Here is a 20,895-nt window from a genome sequence, read left to right on the forward strand (position 1 = left end):
TGTGCTGTGTCTGTCACCTGCAGGCTTGCAATAGTTGTAGCATCACGTGGGTCTTGCTCCCATTACAGAGCATTTGCACCATCCCACTGGGAAACACATTAAACAGGAGCAAGTTTCCCCTCCACTGGTAATATAGAAGGGCTGGGGGTGGGAGGGATAAGGACTTGAACCCCATCGACTGTGTCCTAGCATCCCCAGCAACACTCCCGCAGTGGCAATGCCCCCAGTGAAACCTTGCTCAGGATGACACATTAACCCAGTTAATCTGAGCGGTACTTTGACCACTTCTACAATGACTAAGGGAAGTCTGCCCAGGCTATGCCAGCCCCATAAAACACAGCATGACCTTGCAGGCTTTTCTTCTGCCTAATCACCTTTGACACCTCTGCCATCAGCTCTGATGCATAAGCACTTGGGTCATTTAAGGTTTCGCTGAGCTCACCCACAGCCTGGTGAGACTGAGCAGCCCAGGTGCTACACACAAGGTCACAGACCCCTTCAAACCACCCACCCCACACACTTCAGAGGACACAGAGACACCAGGTAGGTAGCATTTATTGTGGAAAGTCCAGTACCGGCCCAAGAAAGGGATCTCAGATTGATCTCCTAGTATTAAAATTAGCATGACTGTAATCTAAAATTATGTTTTATCTGTAACCTGTCCCCTCGCTTAGTACCTCATTCATGGCTCACTAACTCAGCAGGAAGGGCTGATACACCCGAGGAGTTACAATTCCTTCATAGTGGTAAAACCTTTGAGTGATGCGCTCCTACTGCATGTCCCCCCATGCTAAAAGCAAGCTGTGGCCCCCACCAGCAGCCACTCCTTGGGAGCCACGTTAGGACCAGCATCTGGTCTCCAAGCCAAAGACAGGGCAGTGTCCATGCAAACACTCCAGACCGCTCTGTAGCGGTCCTTTCTGCCCCACAGGGAGCTGCTGGGGGGGGACTACACAGCAGATATGGTCCCAGCTGGCCTCCAGCCTAGCTTCTCCTTGAAAAAGCCCTGGGCTTTTGGGGCCTGCAGTTTGCTGTTTGTAAAGAGCATGGGGAGAACGACCTGAATGTACAGATGCACCCTGCCAAGACAGGCTGGCTGGGTTTTGTTCCACAGGCTGTTACAGTCCCTGAGGTGTGCTCACACAAGGCCATCCCCTGCCCAGGGATTGCCACATGGGAAGGGCTGCAGCAAGCACCTCTGTCCTCGCTTCACCCATGCAGCTGGTGCCAGCCTCCCACAGTCTGTCTGTGCAGACAAACCCGTGGCCACGCGGGAGGCTGTGTGGCACATGCAGAGAGACCCAAACTCACCCACACGTGTGGTCTGCTGGAGAAGAGCCGTCTGCGTGACCCATCTAATCGAAGAGCAGTGTTTTGATTCAAACTAGTTCCTATTAGTTCTCCATTTGTATCTGCCTGCTAATACTCAAATCATGCACCCCTCAGTGCCCCTCATTATCATTTGATTTTTTAGCTCTATTACAAAGCACTGCCTGCATAAGGTGACTGGAAACATGCATCAGCCATACATCAGCCTCCTGTGGCTTCATGCTTCGCATCTCAGGCAGGCGGTGTGATGGGGAGAGGGCCGGGCACCGCGGCGTATCAGGGGTTGTGGTCAGTGGGGTCGCACTTCAGCATAACTTTTACCCCCTCGCCCCTCTTCGTGGCCTCAAACGCCTCAAGAGCCTTTTCCAGGGGGAAGCGGTGTGTGACCAAGGGCTTGACATTGATCCGCTTGGATGCCAGCAAGGCAATTGCCACGGGCCACCTGCAAGGGAAACAGCGAGCAGAAGATGAGAGCAGTCACCAGCTTAGAGCCGTAAGGAAAGAGCATAGAGAAGCCTAGCTTCATTACAGTAATTTCCTCAGCCAAGGCAACCAAGGGAGTTTTGCCTGGAAATGATCTTCTGGAGAAGTAACCTCAAGCATCAGGTACGTGAGCTGGGACACGCCAACTGCTTCGGGCTGTCAAGCACCATAAAGGCAGGCAGGGCTATACGCAAACAGCTGGCTGTGCTTCACCCTGGGGTGGTTTTACCATGCTGGACAGCTGAAGTCCACCACAGCCACTCTCACTTCCCCCTCCTTAGAGGAAAAAGGGGGAGAAAATATGAAAAGGGCTCAAAGGTTGAGATAAGGACATGGAGATCACTCAGCAATTATCACCATGGGCAAACAGACACAGCATAGGGAGATTATGTCATTTATTGTCCATCACTAGCAGACTAGAGCAATGAGAAACTAAAAACAAACTGAAAACACCTTCCCTCACCCACCCTCTCCTACATCCTCCTCCTGAGCAGCACAGGGGACAGAGGAATGTGGGCTGAGGTCAGTCCCTAACACTTCATCTCTGCCGCTCCTTCACGGACCCTCCCTGCCCCTGATCCAAGTGGGGTCCCTCCCAAGGGGGCTGCCCACAGGCAGCAGCTCTTCAAGAACTGCTCCCACACAGCTCTGTACCACGGGGTCCATCCCCCAGAAGCAAACGGGTCCCCCATGGGTGGGCGGCAGCTCCCCCCAGACCCCCTGCTCCTGCGGGGGCTCCTCTCCATGGGCTGCAGCTCCGGCCCGGGGCCTGCTCCTGCAGGGGCTCTCCATGGGCCGCAGCCTCCTCCAGGCCACATCCACCTGCTCCACCGGGGGCTCCTCCACCCATGGGGGGGCTGCAGCGTGGAGATCTGCTCCATGTGGGACCCATGGGCTGCAGGGGGACAGCCTGCTCCACCAGGGGCCTCTCCACAGGCCGCAGGGGAACTTGGAGCACCTCCTGCCATCCTGCTGCACTCACCTTGGGGGCTGCAGGGTTGGTTCTCACTCTTCTCTCCCGGCTGCTGTTGTGCAGCAGTTGTATTTTTTTTTTGTTTGTGTTTTGTTGTTGTTGTTGTTTTTTCCCTTTCTTAAATCTGCTCTCATAGAGGCACAACCAGCATCGCTCATGGCTCAGCTCTGGCCAGCAATGGGTCCCTTTTTTGAACCATCTGGAGCTGGCTCTGATCTGACATGGGGCAGCTGCTGGGCTTTTCTCACAGACGCCACCCCTACAGCCCCCCTGCTACCAAGTCCTTGCCATGTAAACCCAATACACATCCTCAGGAGGCTGAGCAAGTGAAAATCACGGGAAAAAAATGTATATTTGAAGTACTGAATTAAAAACAAAATTATTGCATTCTGCTCTCCTCTTGCTCTGCCTCCTTGCTAGCAGAATGATTGCTGTGGAGTTCAGACTCACCAACTCAGTGCAGGCAGAAGAAAAGAGAATCCTGTCAGCTTCCAACCTCTTCTTTGGCAGAGACTCACTCAATTTGATTGCCTTGCCATTCCATTTCGTTGGGCCAAATTAGAGTGATGGGAGATGCAGCAGCTAATCCAATTCCCAAACTGCATACTTGAAGACATCTCTCATTTTAAGAAGGAGCTTGGCAGTAGCTAAGACTAAATCCTATAAAGCTTTCCTGGAAATCAACCTCTAGAGACTAGGCAATGATTCTTGCTCAGCTAGCAAGAAACTGAAGCTCTGAGCACAGCAGAAGCCAGGCTGCAAATGTGCGATGCTGTGTCTCAAGCCCTGTAACAAGACCAAAGAGGACAGCTGGGCTTCTCCTGCCTTCAGTGCTAGGCCAACTTTCAGTATGCTCAAAGACCTGCTTGTTTGCAAGCTGTGCAGTTCAGTTCTCCGTAGAGAGCGCATATGCCTTCAAACTGGCTGGTGACATATCTTCAGCTCCAGCAAAATACGAAGACTAAACATGGCCCTTGCTCATGCAAGTATGCACTGATCTCCACCAAGACTGATGATGTGGTTTCTTTCCATGACGAGCAAGGCGAGCAGAGCCAGGCACCACCAGCAAGGCTGGGTATGCATGGCTTGGCACAGGATGTGGCATTTGGGACTCTGACTCTTTGCCCAGAATTAAGATTCCCCATATCCTTTGCCTCAAAATGGACAACACAACACCTAGGAAGGCAGATGCCAGCATGCAGACAGCTTTTCACAAAGCAGTGTGGAGGACCAGTACCAGGCCATGCTGCTGCTTAAACACCTCCCAGCACAAAGGGTTGAAAGCAGCTAAAAGCTGTGTTGCTCTCAGGCAGTCTTCTCAATGAGTCAGCTCACTTGTGGACAAGTCAGTCTCATTCAAAACACCTCTAGTACCTCGACTTTCCTTTCTACAGGGCACAAATGTTAAGTATGGGTGTTGTTTTTTTTTCATTTTGGCCTGCTTGCTTGCAGCAGAGTAAGGGTTTTTTGTGTCTGTACCTTTCTCTGTGCCAAATGATGTGTGAAATGGGACTGTAGGCGGGCTGGTTGTTGTGGTCAAGTCTACAGTGAAGGGCTCTACCCAGAACCAAGGGATAAAATGCAAGACGTATCAGGCAGACTGTCTGCACTGCAGACAGATTTCAGAGTGAGTGAAATGAGGTTTAACCAACTGTATGGAAAAACAGCCTTTTCCATGCCCTTTCTCTTTGTGGAGAGCAAGAATTTCTAAAGGACATCGAGGATGAAAGACTCAGAGACACATCAGCCCACCCAGCCCTGCACAAGACTCACGTGTTGCAGTAGCGGAATATCCCCCGGATATCCACCTCCCGCACGGCAGCGTTCACGATGGGCACGGTCACCATCTCAGGCCCCAGCCCAACCAGCACCAGTGTCCCACCAGAACGAGTGGCCTGAAGAAAAGACACACAAATGCATTACATTTTGCAAAATGCAATTAGTTGCCAGAGCCTGCTCAGCTGTCTGTAAAAAAAAAAAATAATAAAAAATAAAGCTGTTCTTGTATGATGGACTGCCTGGGGCACGGTGGAGAAGCTGGGGAGAGGCAGGATGCTGTCAGGAGGCTCTAAGTGTGAAACATGAGATAAACAAGGCTTAAAAAACAATCTTTCGAAAATCCCTGAAGGATTTTGGTATCTAAATCTCATTCTGAAAAATGACTGGCACTTAGAAGTACAATAAGTACCTCTGGGTTTCAGTAGCAGAGATTTAAAACATCTAAGGGGCTGATGTTTCACTGGAATTTTTGTTCTGGCAGCCTGTCCCATTTGTCTCTTGCCCTTTCATTGCCAGCCTCTGAGAAGAGTCTTATCCACATCCTCCCTTTATGCAGTTCATGACAACAAAATATCCTGTCCTTAACTGCTTTCTCCACCTGATGAAATTAATTTTCTTAATTATTCTGCTTACTGGGACATAATGAAAGACGCTGTCCTATTTGTACCAGCTCCCTGGCACTGCTGCGTTGCCATGCTTTGGTCTGGGGTGTTAGTGTGGTCTCTTTAGTAAGCAGCAAATTAGGCAATTATCTGCATGCTGTCTGCAAAGACCAAATTTTTTGAATCACCTCTCCTGGTTTGTCGTCTAACAAGCATCTTCTCTCCCCTGCACTAAACACACTGAAGTAAGCACAGGGGTAGTGAAACAAGCATCACTCACCACTGCAGCCCAGAAAGAGAAAGCAAAAGCCAGCACTGCTCTCGCCTGGGAACAAGGGGTACTCACGTAAATGCCAGCCTGGATGCAGGCTTGCACTCCTGTGCACTCCACAGTTATCTCAGGCATGCAGCCAAGCAGACTTTCCACTTTGGAGGCCACCTCCTGAGGGGACTCGTTCTTTACCTGAATGATGAAATCTGCCCCCACCTCCTTGGCTTTTTGCAGGCGAGAGGCAGATAAATCTGAAAGACAAAATGTCACGAACTGGAGCATGATACAAACCAGAGGGGAAGCAAGGACCTCAGCTTGCAGTCTGCTTCCTGCCCATCCGACATCTCGGCAGGGTGACCTCATTCGGTGACCAGCTGTCAAGTACCTCAAGATAGTTCTCAAGAACTTACGTAGCCCACACAGACCAAAGAGCTTCCAGCCTTGATGTAAGTCGATGACCTCCATCAAGGAGCCCTGCTGGAAGCGTATTTCTCTGCGGTCTGAACATGGGTTCACAGGGCAGCACACAACTAGGAAAGAAAACGGTCTGTCTACATTTCCTCCCTGAAATTCACTCAGGCTTCAATGAGGAGGTAAAGAAGAGACCTGTTCATTTTTTTGGGAAAGCGGAGAAGTATGAGCAATGAGGACACCTGAAAGACCTAGGAGATGCCAGAGTCCTTCCAGCTACAGGGGAGGGTGTTCTTCCTTAGTGCAGGAAAAGGCAAAAGGCAGTACAGGAACAACGGTCACCCTGTTTGAACAGTGCTGCTCTGTTGCTCACTGCCTCTTGGCAATCACTCTTTCATGAGGCAGTTTCACTAATTCACATGGGACCTCAGTCCACTAGTGAAAAGGGATGGTATGAAAAACACAGTGCACACGCTCATCAAGTTAATCTGAAACATCCCAACACTCACTTCTTTTGCATTTTCCTTCCCTGGCTCTCAAGGTGCTTGGCTATTGCTGACACCATCAAGCACATCTCTCTCAAGGGCACCTGCAGATTAAGACATGGTTGCTTTGACTTTGCTCCCCAATGCCCACAGATATGCTGCGTGTCCTTTCTTTCACATGACGCTACCCAAAACACCAGGCAGCACTGGTGACAGGGACATCTCCGGAGATGAGGAGGTGGACAGCAGAAAAAAAGCAGCATTTCTCAAGCACAGATGATCTCTTTGCCAAAGCAGTTGTCCAGAGGGGCGTGTGTTTGCACTAGAAAAGAAGCCTGGATCAAAGGTGGAAACTGGGCTATAGCGGCCAAGATTTCCTACAGCCAAGGTTGAGGGGTTGGCAATGTCTCCTGCCAGAGGTCCTAGGCTTGAAGACAGAGAAAATCACGCCTTTCCCAGAGGAATATTTCTCTCCAGGACTCACAGCACACCCACCACAAAGAGTAAAACACCCTTCTCACCAGGACACAGCACCTCGTCCAGCTTCAGAGAAGTCAGAGATGGGGCTGGAGTGGGGAAAACTATTAAGGGAGAAGAGAAGGAGAACTGGAGACAGAGCTACAGCCGTGGCGAGCCTGCTGCTCTGACACGAGCCGCTCTGACTCAGCCCCAGCACTGGAAGGAAGCAAGGCCAGAGGATCTGCCCTGCTCCTCGTGTGGGGAACGTGACGTTCCTGCCAGGGCAGGCGATGGACGTGTCCCTGCCGGCAGCGAGAGGGCTCAGGAGGCCGGCTGCAGGCACACCCACCGAGATGAGCACCCAGGAAAGATGCGGAGGGAGTTTCAAGAAGGGAGAACAAAGGGTAATAAAAAGCAGACGATGTAGGAAAACCCAAGGATGGAAACTAAGCGCAGCATCACCCTGGAAGCCCTGCAGTGAGCTTCCTCTCCCGTGGCAGCAGCAGGCATTAGTCACCTCTGCCCTTCCCAAGCTCCGAGCGTTGGGCCCCGGGCCACGTGCGTGGTCACGCTTGACATGGAGCTGCACCCAGAGACCTCCCGAACAGCAAGAGCTGCTATGTTAGAAGCACTTGAAGAGCTAAGGAGCAGTTCTGCCTGGCATGGCTGGTGTCTCTCAAATCTCACAGTACAGTAAGGATGCTCCCTGTGAAGCACCCCAGCCTGCAGCACACGTAGCTGGATCCAACCGTTTGCTACCCATTTGCTAATGTATTTTATGCTGTCTTTTTGGCAGAAGTACACCCAGAGGCAGTGTCCTGCAGCACAGGAAGAGACAGCCCACCCTGCCAGCCAATGCATTTCAAACTGACCACAAAAGGAGCTCCCAGGCAGCAAAGTCTCTGGAGAAAACCCAAACTTCTGCAGTTGGCATCTAGTTTTCTGACCCACTCATCAAGGAAGTCTTTGCATAGGAGAGGAATGCAGGACACAGCAACAATACCATCAGACTCAGTCAGGACTCTGGTAACATCTTTGTGCACTCGGCCTAAGTGAATCACTGTTCAGCATTTCCTAAAGCTGCCAGATCTGCACATTGTCAAATGAGAAGGCTATTGTATTGTCCAGAGCTCGGACACTTGTGAGATTTTAGAAGGACGGAGTCGTTCAGGTTGTAAACGTTACTGTGGCAGAACCCCAAAGAGCTCTTGGGTAACCGGTCAATTACAGAATTAAAGGGTTGCATCTTGCCTTCAGGCTGAAATTTGTTTTCACTTCCTGGCTGCTGGAGCTAATTAACGTTTTCACTGCCAGACTAAGTAGCCCAGTCTTGTGTCTCTACTCCTCCAGAAGTTATCAAATCACACTTAAGCCAATGAGTAAATTTAATCAGCAAATATCCTTGAAGTTCCTACATGTTCTGTGTCAATCATCCTTCATAAAGGAGCTGAATTCAGTCCAGTTATTCATCTTCCATAACATTGACTTCCAGGATTTTCAGAGGCATTGGCACCCAGGACTTCAGATTTATACAGCACAAGGGGAATAATTTCCCTTAATTAGGAAATACTAATTGTACTTTAAGTGACAGAGCAAAGCAAGACAGCCTGATACTGTCATACAAATACCCAAACTGTCACTTCACTTGCTGGGTATAAGGCTGCTCTTTTACATGCCTTTAAGGAGAAAAGCAGCTTTTCAGAGCAACAGCAATGTCCACAGCAAGGCAGAAGGACAGGAGAAGGTTGTCCATAAATATCAAGCACACCCTTAGCAATGGAGTGGAGAAAGTTGTAGATCCTAGGGAATAGGAAACAAGGAGCCATGAACAAATTCAGCTTCAGCACCCAACATGTCATTAAATACATCAAAAGCCCCCCAAAAAGGAAAAATGTCAGCCTGCTGGGGTTAAAGCACTTCTGGGAGAAGAGCACAAGTTATCAGAAGAACTAATATTTGTACCAGGTAAGCTGCCATAGCTGGTAAGAAAACAAGTTCTGGTTCACAAAAGCCTTTGGGAAAGGTATGGCCAAGTGTTAAGCCTCTTGGAAAAGCCAGCCTTAAGGAGTCACAGAGAAGGGACCTGACCCCTCAGCAGCGATGCAGCTTTCTCAAATCCACTGAATCCAGCTATGCCAAAGGCACTCAATACAGTCATAGGAGGTGAGTTCTCCCCAGCTCAGAAGAAAACTCTTCTAGCTGTTTCTACATTTGCATGTAATTTTTCAAAACAAACACAAACATTTAAAGTAATGATCTTTCAGTGTGCTGCATAGACAAAATTCTTCACAGACAGACACATCATAAAAGCTCTGTGCGGTGAATTAAAACAATTTGATAGCAAAGGACAAGAGAGCCTTTGTGAGCAGACAGTCACCGCAGAGGTATGGGTTCCTGAAGCTGACGCAAAAAGCAGTTCCTTGAGAAGCGCAGCAAATTCCCCGGAGGCAACAAGCCAAACTAAACTCTTTTCTCAGCTCGTGTAATGTACAAATATTTGACTAGAGACAGCACCTACATGCATGTCTTCGAGCATCTCAGCCTGTCAGGTGGGGGATGTGGAGATGCCTACAGGTCCAGATCATTGCCAAGATGAAGGCTCAACGATAAAAAGGGGTTAATTCACGTAGCCAAGCTTGCTCACCCTACAAACCAGGTACCAGGAACAGTACCTGGTTTCTTATGGCCGCCTGGAGCCTGGTGGCACACACTGTTCAGACCTGACCACCAAAGGCCCCAGAAGCAGTTCACAAACTGAGGCAACAGCAGCTCCCTGAGCTGCAGGGAAGAATATGCCTGGACAGGAGCAGGGCTGCGGCAGCAGGGTGAGCCAGCAGCCCCACCACCCCCTGCCAGCTCACCAGGCCATTCCCCACCCAAGGACTGGGTCACCCACCAGCCCCAGCACCAGCTCAGCTCTGCAGCAAGGCTCCTCAGATGTGATTCAAGAGGTAGAGCTGATATTCCTGCTATAGCAACCATCATCCTCAGATGACAACACTTAGCAAAATGTAAAGCCTGGACTGATTACATCCGCTAAGCACACCCCAGCAGGGTGGGGCCAGCAGAGCAAAATATGCCCCAGACTTGGCAGCAAGAGGATTTGGGGAGGAGAAGGCAACAATCTGCCTTAGGTTTTGACACGAGTGACTACTGAGGGATGCTTCCGCAAAGGCAAGAGGGTGGAACCTGAATTCTGTCTCTCAACCTGAAGACCAGGAAACAATAACTGAGAGGTCAAAGTAAGCCTCGTTAAAAGCAGAAAGATTGAAGAACAGCCTTCTGAAAGGCCAGGTTGGGACTTCAGACTATGAACGCATTTCAGTTGCTGCAGAAAATAAAAAGGGAAAGAGCCACAAATTGCAGTCTGGGAGGTTCAGAATGGACCCCAGGAAAAGCTTCTTCATTAGGAGGTGGTGCAGTGCTGGAACAGGTACCCAGACAGGTGGGATCCCCAACTCCAGAGGTTACCCAGACCGAGCCAAACAAAAACATGTCTGCAAACACTAGTTGGACTAGATATCTCCAGAACACGGGATTTCTGAAATGCAGGGAGCCTGAAAAGGTCATTTTGATCACTGTAGATATTCAGTGGAAAATAAACCCCCGAGCAGGACAGCAGCAAGAACAGCAAAGGAGGACTGGAGGGGGACAATGTGGCTGGACACAGAAAGGACGGTGAGAATACTATGTAGAGGCCAGCACTTAGCATAACAAGAGATAAGACTCTGCTCATAGCAAAGTTCCAAGAATAGCACCAAGCAGGGTATAAAACATGCTGGATCTGCCTGCCTTATCAAGGTGAAGATTAGAAGCAGATAAAATTAGTGTTTATAGGCATGACATAGAAGAGGAAATTTAATAAGCAAGAAAACCAAACCTATGAGTCAAAGGCACAACACAAACCAAAACCTGAAAACTGAGGTCAAGAAGAGCTCAAAACAGAAATGAAAACAGCCAGTGACCAGAGGCACCAGGAGCAAGAAGAGCATCTGTAACTACAAGGCCTGTCATACAGATGCGTTGCCTCTTTTCAACAGGCCTCCTCAAAGGCTGACAGAAGTCTAGGGCTTGAGCCAAGGACCGCTCACTAGCCCCTGGTTTATTCTTAAAGCACTGCAGCAACTCCACCTGCACAACCTGTCTCTGCTAGAAAGCAGAAGTAATTAGCCTGGTCTGCTGACCTAGCAGAGAAATACCAGTTGCAACCTGTATGTTTTATAGATTCCAATTAATGCAAAGATCAATGTCTTCTCCTGGGAAATGGGATGTGCTTGGGATGCCCGATGGAATAATAAGGAACTATTCAAAGTGTTTGCTGTATTATGGAAAAAAGGCACTCTAGTAAGTGTTTAAAGAACTTACCTGTAACTACCACAGTTGCTGCACCCATCATCTTGGCAACAATCACATTAACAAGGCCAATTGGTCCTGGGTACAAAGGGGAGAAAAAGAACACATACAGCTGTCAGACAGCACCAGCCGTAAGCTCTGAAGGTGCCCAGAGCTCGCCACGTTCCTGGGCTAAAGGAAGCTCTGAAAGTGTTTCCAGGTGGGCAGCTCGGGGATCACAGCATCACCTCAATCCCAGGGTAGTGAGACAAAGTATTGCTACAAGAGGGACTCTGCAGTGAAAACACCACCCACTTCTCTGCTCCCTCAAGGTGCAAGGAGCAGTATGCCCCTCGTACTCTGTGTTTGGGCTGCTCAAAATGCAGTGTTATAGCACAGCATGAGCAAGAACAGACTTAAGGCCCCCTGGCATCCCCGTAATCTGCCATGACCCACATGTACAGCCGAGCCTAGAAGCACAGCTTGCACCCTGACCATCGCCCCCCACACCACAGCTGGCAGAGAACCCAAGGACTGACTATGTTCGACCTTACCAGCGCCACACACGAAGACTTTGCTTCCCAGAGTGACTCCCGCTCTTTTGCAGGCATGGATTCCCACTGAAAGGGGCTCAATAAGGGCCCCTTCTTCAAAGGTGACATTATCTGGAAGCCTGCAAGAGCCAGACACAAAACAACAGTCACCAATGAGGTTTATGAAGGTGATGAGGAAAACACTGATACCTGAAAACCAAACATAGGTGTAAATCACAGCTGCAAAATACACTCTTACCCACGGCCTGAGAAGTGCAGGGCTGGAAGGCTCTCCAGGTTATCCAGGTTATGTTTTCTTTTTTCCCCTGCTCTGTAGTACTATCAAGTACATTTCAGCCACTTACCAGTGAGGTCTGCCTAAGCACCAAACAGAGGGACCCACAAACTTCCCCATACCATCTGTCCGGTGCTCGGCAAGTCAACTCTAAAATTCTTCTGCTGCTCCTTCCATTTGGAAAAAACCATGCAGCTGCAAACGCATCACCCCAAATGCTGCCCTACAGCTGGGACCCACCGGTGAGATCCCAGCCCCCTCATTTGGGCTAAGTCATCTACCTCCAGAGATCAGCAAACATCTTGCTGCCTGACAAGCCAATGGCAATGACACATAAAGCAAAGGCAGCCAGAACCAGCTCTCGTCATTGTGCCCTGGATATAATGCATTAAGTGTTTCAAACAGTGGACTGGTTCCAGCTGTGCACCCTCCCAGCAACCAGGGTAAATGTGTACAGAAGGGATCAAAACACCTTTTGGACGGAAACAGCAGTGTAATGCAGCAAGCAGAAGTGACAGAAAAAAGCAGTGGTGTGAAACCCTTCTGAGCTGACATTTTATGAGAAATAAATCGCAGACTTCCAGAAAACCACCAGTGTGGCCTCTCACACAGCAGGTGCCAGGACAGCCCAGGGAAGCTTGACGTCAGAGATCAGCCAGGCCAAAAGAAGCCAAAGTAATGTAAACGTCAGTTATGGGAAGGCAGCTGTAAGACATCCATACGTCCCTTATCTCCAGGAGGCTGACTCCAAGAGTTTGGTTGCCTGAGAGTCTGGCATCACGTCCTGCAGAAGGTCAGACAGTACCTGCCCAAATGTGCAAAAGCCCACTGAGCTCTGCCATCAACTTTTCTTGGAAAATCTGTGCAGAACAACTTCCTGCTCTTGATGCTCTGCATCAGATGGCCATGGCATTGCTGAGCTGAGCCCAGGAGTGGCAGGCTTTGTGTTTCACAGCTTAAGCAAAAACGTTTAGCTACGTAATATCCCCAATTATTCACACTGGGGAAAGAACAAACAAACAAACAAACAAACAAACAACAGATCTTTCCCTAGAAGACAGCTACAAACTAGCCAGTTACTCCCAGAAACTTGTGATATGTTGTTAGCAAATGTTATTTTACTGAAACACAAGAACCAGTGATAGCAGGCCTGGGTAGCAAGAAGTTGGGCCCATGCAGACCAGCATCTCGTTCTGCCAGCAGATGCCTGTGACCCACTTGGAAAGGAGCTTCCTGCCAGAAGACTCTCATGAGAAGCAAAACAATTCAAATGCCTCCTTCAGAATAACTTGATCCTGAACGCTACCTCTGCAGACACCAAAGAAAAATCCTGGAGATGTTCGAGGAGCTGTTCTTCCCTTCCTTCTCATGCTCCACATAGTCTGAGAAACAAAAGCTCCAGAGGGAGACCAGTCTCACGGGACCAGTACCTTACACTATTTTTAACTCCCTGTGTAAATGCATTTAGGTGGGTACAACATTGCAGAGGCTTATGCAAATTTCTAACATATTAATTTGCCAGAGGACTTAAGCACGCACTCGTGTTTAAGCAAATGTGTCAGTCCTGGCACAATTAAAAGCACACTCAAGTTTAATCAACTGCATATGAAAACTGATGTGTGATGCTGGCAGCTTAGTGGAGCCTCTCAGGGGCACATAAAAAGATCAGCTTAGCAAAGACACGGTTTTCTCCTCCTCTCGTGCTGTAACTAGGATGACTTTGTTTCAAATGCCAGAGTGAAGTGTCAGCAGTTGATAAGGTGCTTCCTAAGAAGCAACAATACAGCCAGCTCAGCTCAAACAATCAAAGATCTTCAGGCAGCGGTGTAAGAAGGCAAAGATATAAAAAGACAACAGAAAAGAAATCAAAAGCAGGGACCAAATAAGGAAAGGAAAGTAATTATAGGGTAAAACAACAGCGACATCCCAAGAAACATGCTTGAAATGTCTGCTTATGTCTGGCACCAGGGGGGATAGCTACACCTGCCTGATAAACCCTTTGCAAAGTGGTTTGCAAAGTGGCTACCATCCAAGCCTTATACGTGTTAGTCACGGATCAGAAAGCAATAAAAATGTTGTGTTCAAGTAAAGAACGCTCACTGTGACACTCAAAAGGGCCAAGGGCAATTGCTTCAGCTATTCCCCCCAGGGAGTATCTATTGCTCCGCAGAGGGCGCAGCGACTGACTTGTAGCAGTAGCTGGCACTGTGCTTGTAGTAGCGGCACAAGTTCCCATCGTCGGGAGGCGTCGCGCAGAAGAAGATGGTTGGGGACAGGTTATAGCGGCCAGTTTTGCAGAACTCGTCCGTTTCTCTCGGGACGCCGGGCTCGATAGCCACTCGATCACCTGCCAGGATGAAAGGAGACGGTCACTCAGGGAGAAGGTGGGCACGCAGGTACACGTAGCTGAGAACAACCGCAAAAGAGAGCATGAAACCCTAGCACAGAAGCATGAGGGACATCTGGTAACTGAGAAAGATCACACTGCACGCAGCAGGCAAGTTCCTAACACTTCCTTTACAGTGGCCTCACCACCAAGATCTTCACAGTTACATGAAAAGAGTTGGTGTTTTGCAGGCACAGACACTGAGCAGATGGAGGCTCAGTCACACACAAACCCCTCCCCAGCTGCCATGCACTCAATCCTAGCAGATGAAAAGGCAGCCCTCACCCCAAGCAATCACATCGTGCTCACATTTTGTTCAGAATCTCTAGTCAGAACAGGAAATAATTATGCCAGAGCAGGGGAGCTCTGCTGGCCACCAAGCTGCCAGCTGGAAGGACCCATTCCTTGGCAAGGGAACTCAAGATGCAGAAGTGGTGCCCGGGAACCAGGCAGAGCTCAACAGGGAACAGGTATCTTGATGCTACAGTAGTGTGCTTCCAGCCACCTGGACTACACATCTTGCAGGACAAAGAATAATTGTTTAATTGCAGAACGGACTAAGGCAAACAACCATGGGACCACACTGCAACCTGCAAGTACACAAGTTTCATAATACAGCCCTTTTTATTTGGCAGAGGAAGCCAGCCAATGCCAAATCTCTCAGTATACCTCTCCACCAGGCTCCTAATCAGGCACAGTGACAAACAAGAGGATGGATCAAAGAAAAGATCCATTCTAGCCCACTACACAGTAGGAGATACGGCACACAGGGAACATCCAGTAGGTAGAGGAGCAGGATATGCTGAATCTTCTCCCAGCCTTGTTATATTCACTTCTAGGGAATCGCAAACATGTGGTTTCTCTGTGTTTAGTAACCATCAACAACACCTCTGTCAACTTCCACCACGTAATCTTTCAGCATCTTTTATGATCCTTTGCCAAGAAGACAGGTAGGTCTGCTACATCTTAGGTGCACACCACACCCAGATTCTATTGTCCTTTGCTCTTATGCTGGAAGAACCAGAGAAAATGTGATCTTTATTATATTTAAGATAGTATTTAAGATAATATTTATAATATTTAGATAACAAAGGTTGTTTAACATTACAACCCTCTCCCTGTCCTCCATCAGCTTTCAGACCTCTGTCATGTAACCTGGAGCTGTCCATTTAGCTCCTAGCTTGAGTTCCTAGCTTAGTCAGTTGTCATAGATCTGCTGGTCCACCTTGCTGTCCTCTGAATCTTTTTCACTTCTTTCACATTGCTATGGAAAGGAGGAGAAGAGACCTGCACGCAGAGCTCCAGATGTGGGGATGCACACAGAGGTGTGATGATGCGCTCTGAGCCTTTCCTAATGCTGATTTGCATTTTTCTCCCTTACTGAGCCAACATTCCCACACACTGAGTCAGAGACAACAGCCTCACTCGTCAGCAGTGATGGTCAGCCCGTCATTTTAGGTACGAAGCTGGTTTGGTTTCTTCTGCCACGGGCACCTTTATGTTTATCTGCATTGAATTTCATCTGCACCCCATTGCCCAGGCACCCTTAAAGTCCCTCTGCAATGCCTACCAACTCTCCCTTGTCCTCTTCACTCTGCCTAACTTGCAGTCGTCAGCAAACTGCAAAATTCCATTTTCTAAGACATTCATGAGCACAGCAAACTGTAGAGGTCACAACACAGGGCCTGGTCCAGTTGCTCCAGCGACCTCTCTCCACTGCAGGAGGTCCATTGCTCCTTCACAAACACACCCAGTGAAAAAACATTAACAGCAGGTTGTTGGCAAGAGTACGTGGTTCCTGAAGCTTCCTCTAGCTTGTTCAAAAGGCACCTTTTATCGTTGTGCGCTCTGACCTGCATTAAAATAAGATCAGAGCAGCTCAAGATATAATAAGATATCAAGATACTCCTAAAAAATACCATAAGCCATAAGTCACTGCAGCCAAGTTGGGTGATGCATAGCACTGTAGCACTCCTGGAAGGAGAAGGTCAGATCGTGCAACTCACAGCTCGTAACACCAGATAACTTAATACCATGGAAAGGCACAGCCTGATATCTCCGCGTTCACAGGAACTGATTAGCAGGAAAACAAAGAAAAAAAGAGAAATTTGATACTTATCACCTGGTTTCAGATGAGTTACTCCTGATCCCACTTTGATGACAGTCCCGGAAGCTTCATGCCCCAACACCATAGGATCCTTCACAACAAAATCTCCAATTCGACCATGCTGCCAGTAGTGCACATCAGATCCGCAGATCCCAACAGAATGCATCCGCAGGAGGACCTCTGCCAGAACAGGATGAAAAGTACCTTGTAGAAAAACTTACCTTCTTGAGCACTGGGAGAGAGTCATGTTTGCTGTCCCTGCACCCCAGAACCATGGCCAAACCAGCGGTGAAACATCCACATTTACCAGCACTGAATAAACGTGCCAGAACCACACAAATACACTTTAGGATAGATGGCATATTCATGAGACACCTGCTAAAATATAAAACTACAGAAGGATTTGCACCTCAGGAAAGCTTAAAATATGGGAAGACCCCTGTCAATGAAAGCTAATACAATCTAGGAGGGACACGACTATTATTGGAGCAAAAAGAAAAGAGCAAGCCCATTTAATTTCTCCCTAAGCTACAATTTCATCCCTGGAGAGAGTTAGTGAATCAAACTCCCATCAGCCCATACACCTGGCCTACTAATATTTAGTCCTACAATTAGATCACTTGACCAGTCTCAAGAGTTGTGTAATGTCTAATACATGAACTGATGAAACAGGATGCAAAAAAAAGCTGGATAATGGGATATATCTGTGGCTGCTCCAGCAATTCTTTACAAAGGGAAACAAAGCATTATCTGTTTCAGCTGAAGATTTTTTTCTTGGATTATTTTATACTTTCTCAGAAATATTTTATGTTTATTGCACAATGGAGAGACAAAAGAGAGTGAGAAAACAGACTGGCAAAGGCAGCAGGCAGAAGCAGTCAGCTCTAGACCTACCATTGGGACCCGGTTCTGGGATCGGACGGTTTTCCTGTGGACAAACAGAAAAAGAAAGGGATTCAGGTGCTTGTGCACAGCAACGGGAAAACCTTGTGGAAAGTCAGTCCAGGGTACATCCAAGCCCACATGTCGATCGGGTTTTTGGTTCTGCCTGCTTGGTAAGACACTGCTGTGGAACAAGGCAGGGTATCCATGTGCAGTCCACACTCCCTCGCTAAGCTCACCTCACTTTTCATGCACAGAGGCGTAACGTGAGCATGCAAGAACGAGCACACAGTCAGTTTGTAAACTACTGTCTAACTTACTTCGCAGTAACTCCCCCTTCCCTGCACAGACAAAAGTCACGTACTAAACTTTCCTGCCCTGGCACAGCCTCAAGTTTCAGCTGAAGCCCTCACCCCACGCACTGAGAAAAGAAAATAAAAAATCAATCTTACGTAATCGGGAAGATTCCGAGCTATGTGTGTCTGTGAAGTGGTAATATTTCAATGTCTGTAATATTATAAATAACAGAAAATATTTTTTACCATGGAATAACAACTAGTTGTATAAAACAATTGTAAATATACTGTAAACCGCATTTAAAGTCATGTCTTCTTCTTGTAATTGGCACGACAGATCTGCATGAGATAAATGATAAATGTCGGCTTATAGAAATAGTTGCAGAGGGCTGGCTGTTGGCCACAAGTTATCCTTCCACCCCAAAGGTCTAAAAACATTTTTTCTTCACTGAACTCCCCCAGCTACTTCAAAAGACAAAAGGATAATTTTGTTGGGTTTTAGAGACAGCACGATGCAATGTTGCACCGCTGCACACAGCACTTCCAAACACCTCTGAAGGTTGGGGTGAAGGAAATACTGCAACACAGAAAGGACCCACGAATTTCCCAGCTTTAAACAGGCTCAGCCATACATTTCTTCCTAAACTCAAGAAAGAAAATGGGAACACATTCCATTTGTTTTCAAACCCACAAGAAATCCACCTGAAACCCACCCCTAGGGTCACATCTCTAAGAAAGTCCCCACCAAAGTTTGCTGTGCTGACCACAAATTCATTAGAACCCACTTGCTGCTCACATCTTCATTTATCCTAGCACCCTTTGCCCACAGCCCAAAACTGAGCACAAGACCTTTGAGCAGACCTCTTATTGACAGGGCTCCTGTTTAAAAAACCTGCAGCTAATAGGGAGAATTTGGTGGACATCACAACAGTGAGCCCATGGCTGGCAATCTTCTCTTGCGGTGTTACCTCTGGCTGTATCTTTCTGCAAGAGCATCTTAGCAAGGAAATTGATCTCTGGATTCATGAGATGAACAATCACTTTATAGCTGCTAACTACACCAATTAGAAGCAACAACATGGGATTTTCTGCTGCTCTACCACAGAGAAAGTGGGGTACTCCCCCCTGCTTTTGAGGAGTGCTGTTTTGCATTTAAGCTAATTAAATTGCATTCTCAACCCCAGTGGTATTTCTCAACCCATTCCTTCTACTTCACTAATCTAAGTATCAGAAAAGTAAAAAAAAAAAAAAAAAATCTAGAAAATTAAAATCCCAGCAACAAATGAGTGCAAAAACAGACAGAACAATCCTGAAGCTCATCTATTACCAAGACCACAACCCCGCTGACTGATTACACAGGGACTGCATCACAACTGAGAACCAGAGGACACATCAATGGGGCAAGGAAGGGAAAGCTGGACAAAACCTGATGCATACATGCAGCTCACACAGTGCAGCTCTATTAAAACAGTGCTGCCTGTGGTCAGCATGGCCCAAATTCTGTTGACTAGAACATAAACCAAAGCACAGCCCAACCTACTGAAATTTTCAATGCTTAGAACTGCCCTTGTTTTTGTGGGGGATGTTTGTGTTGTCCCACCAATGGCACAGCACAGAACATTAGTTTTAAAAGAAGTTGATCTCGATGTAGCCCCTTATGTAGAAAATGTCTGATGTGTGTGCAGTCTGGTAACACATCAAAGGCACAGACCGCCTCAGATATCTCAAAGAGATCAAACAGAACAGTCCATGGCTAGAGATCTAAAAAAAAAAAGAAAAAAATACAACTTTTAGCTGAAAATGTATACGTGGCATTTCACAGCTCCCCCCTCCAAAAAAAAAAAAAAAAAAAAAGTGTTTCTTTCTTCAGTAATATCTGTACTGAAAACAAGATATTTTGGTGGACAGTGAATCTTCCAATCTGATCTGTAAAATATTGAGTGACCCAGCTGGAAGCATTTTCTGGACACACGTTCTGTTTGCTGTCCATTGTTCATGGAGAAGTTCAGAGACAGCAGCAGGTGTGAGGATGTAAGGGAGATGCAGCAAGTGTTCTCTGTGAAAGGAGGCACATTTCGTGAAGATATGGTAAATGCATACGAAACAATACAACCTGAAGTGGCAGCAACTGCAGAAGATGGAGAGGAGAATTACCGAAACAGCCGCCAATACACTTTCAGGTAACACAGAGCAGCTGCTGAGTGACTCATGGTGACTCCAATGGCAAACAGGTCCGTGAGATTGAAGAAGGGCCTGGGGTGGGCATTACAGGAATGATGATCTCACCTAACTTGAGCTATCAATAATGCAGATGAAAAGCTCAGAGCTTACTGCCTAAACTCCTCATGTGATCAGTGGGGCGAAGCAGTGAGGGCCGTTCACACTGAGGGAGGGAAACCTGGAGCAGCCTGAGAGGATCACAGCTCGGAAGGGCAGCGCCAGGGGTGCACTGATGCCCACCTCTGATGTCTCTAGCAGTGAGAAAACCCCAAATAAAATTCCCATCTGGAAAAAAAAAATTCCCATCCAAAAAAAAAAAACAAAACCCTGTCGCTGGTTGCCCTCGCAAACCGAGCCGCCGAGGCACGCCGCCGCCCCCCGGCTCGCCCCCTCCGGGCCCGCCTTTGCTCGGGGGGTGCCCTCGGGGAGCACGGCCCCGGCTCCGGCTCCGTCCCCGGCCGCCACCTCCCGCAGCCCCGGGGGCCCCGGCGAGGCCTCGCCGCCTCCCCCCGACCCCCGCGGGCCCGGCCGCGGCGCTGCGGAGCCGTCCCCGGCTGCCGGGTCCCGCCGAGCCGAACCGAGCCGAGCCCCGGGCCCGCTCCCATCCCCGCCCCGGCCCGTACCAGGCGCAGGTCCCCGGCTCGGTGCACCACCACGGCCAGGTTCTGCCCCGGCGCCGCCATGGCTCGGCTCGGCTCGGCTCGGCTGGGCTCGGAGCCCGGGTCCAAGGGCCGGCGGCGGGGCCTCCGCCGGTGGGGGCCGCCCTCTGCCCCCGGCCGCCCTCCGCGCAGGGCCCGGCGCCGCCCCCAGGCCCCGCGGGCTCGGTGCCTGCAGCCCCGGGCCTGCCTCGGGCCTCGTCCCCCTCCCCCCCTTCTCCCCGGGGCACCCCCCGAAATTGGGCTTTAAGGCAGCAAAATGCGGGCCCGAGGCCTGGCCTGCGCTGCGGGGAGTGCTCTCTGAGCACGGTTTGAACGAGGAGAGCTCGGTGGCAGGGATCACTTTTTGGGGAAAAAGCTTGGGCTTTCAGGAAGTTTCAGCGATAAGGTGCTTTG

At 48.8% G+C, this 20,895-nt stretch overlaps 1 protein-coding gene across 2 annotated transcripts; it reads right to left on the reverse strand.

Annotated features, from left to right (window-relative positions):
• Positions 1-537: 537 nt before the first annotated feature.
• SORD (sorbitol dehydrogenase) lies at positions 538-20,626 on the reverse strand. Of its 2 annotated transcripts, none has more exons than XM_068696221.1 (9): positions 20,467-20,626; positions 17,340-17,373; positions 16,461-16,625; positions 14,140-14,299; positions 11,679-11,797; positions 11,158-11,223; positions 5,513-5,643; positions 4,559-4,680; positions 538-1,771 (listed from the first exon to the last, which is right to left on the reverse strand). In XM_068696221.1, exons 1-9 carry the CDS (start codon positions 20,524-20,526, stop codon positions 1,606-1,608), a joined length of 1,023 nt encoding a protein of 340 aa, XP_068552322.1. In that variant the 5' UTR covers positions 20,527-20,626; the 3' UTR covers positions 538-1,605. The 2 variants fall into 2 exon arrangements, with proteins under 2 accessions (XP_068552322.1, XP_068552321.1); XM_068696220.1 differs by having other exon boundaries at positions 5,513-5,688; positions 20,467-20,625.
• Positions 20,627-20,895: the final 269 nt, after the last annotated feature.

Source organism: Anas acuta, chromosome 12 (genome assembly GCF_963932015.1).
Source record: "Anas acuta chromosome 12, bAnaAcu1.1, whole genome shotgun sequence".
NCBI lineage: Eukaryota > Metazoa > Chordata > Aves > Anseriformes > Anatidae > Anas > Anas acuta.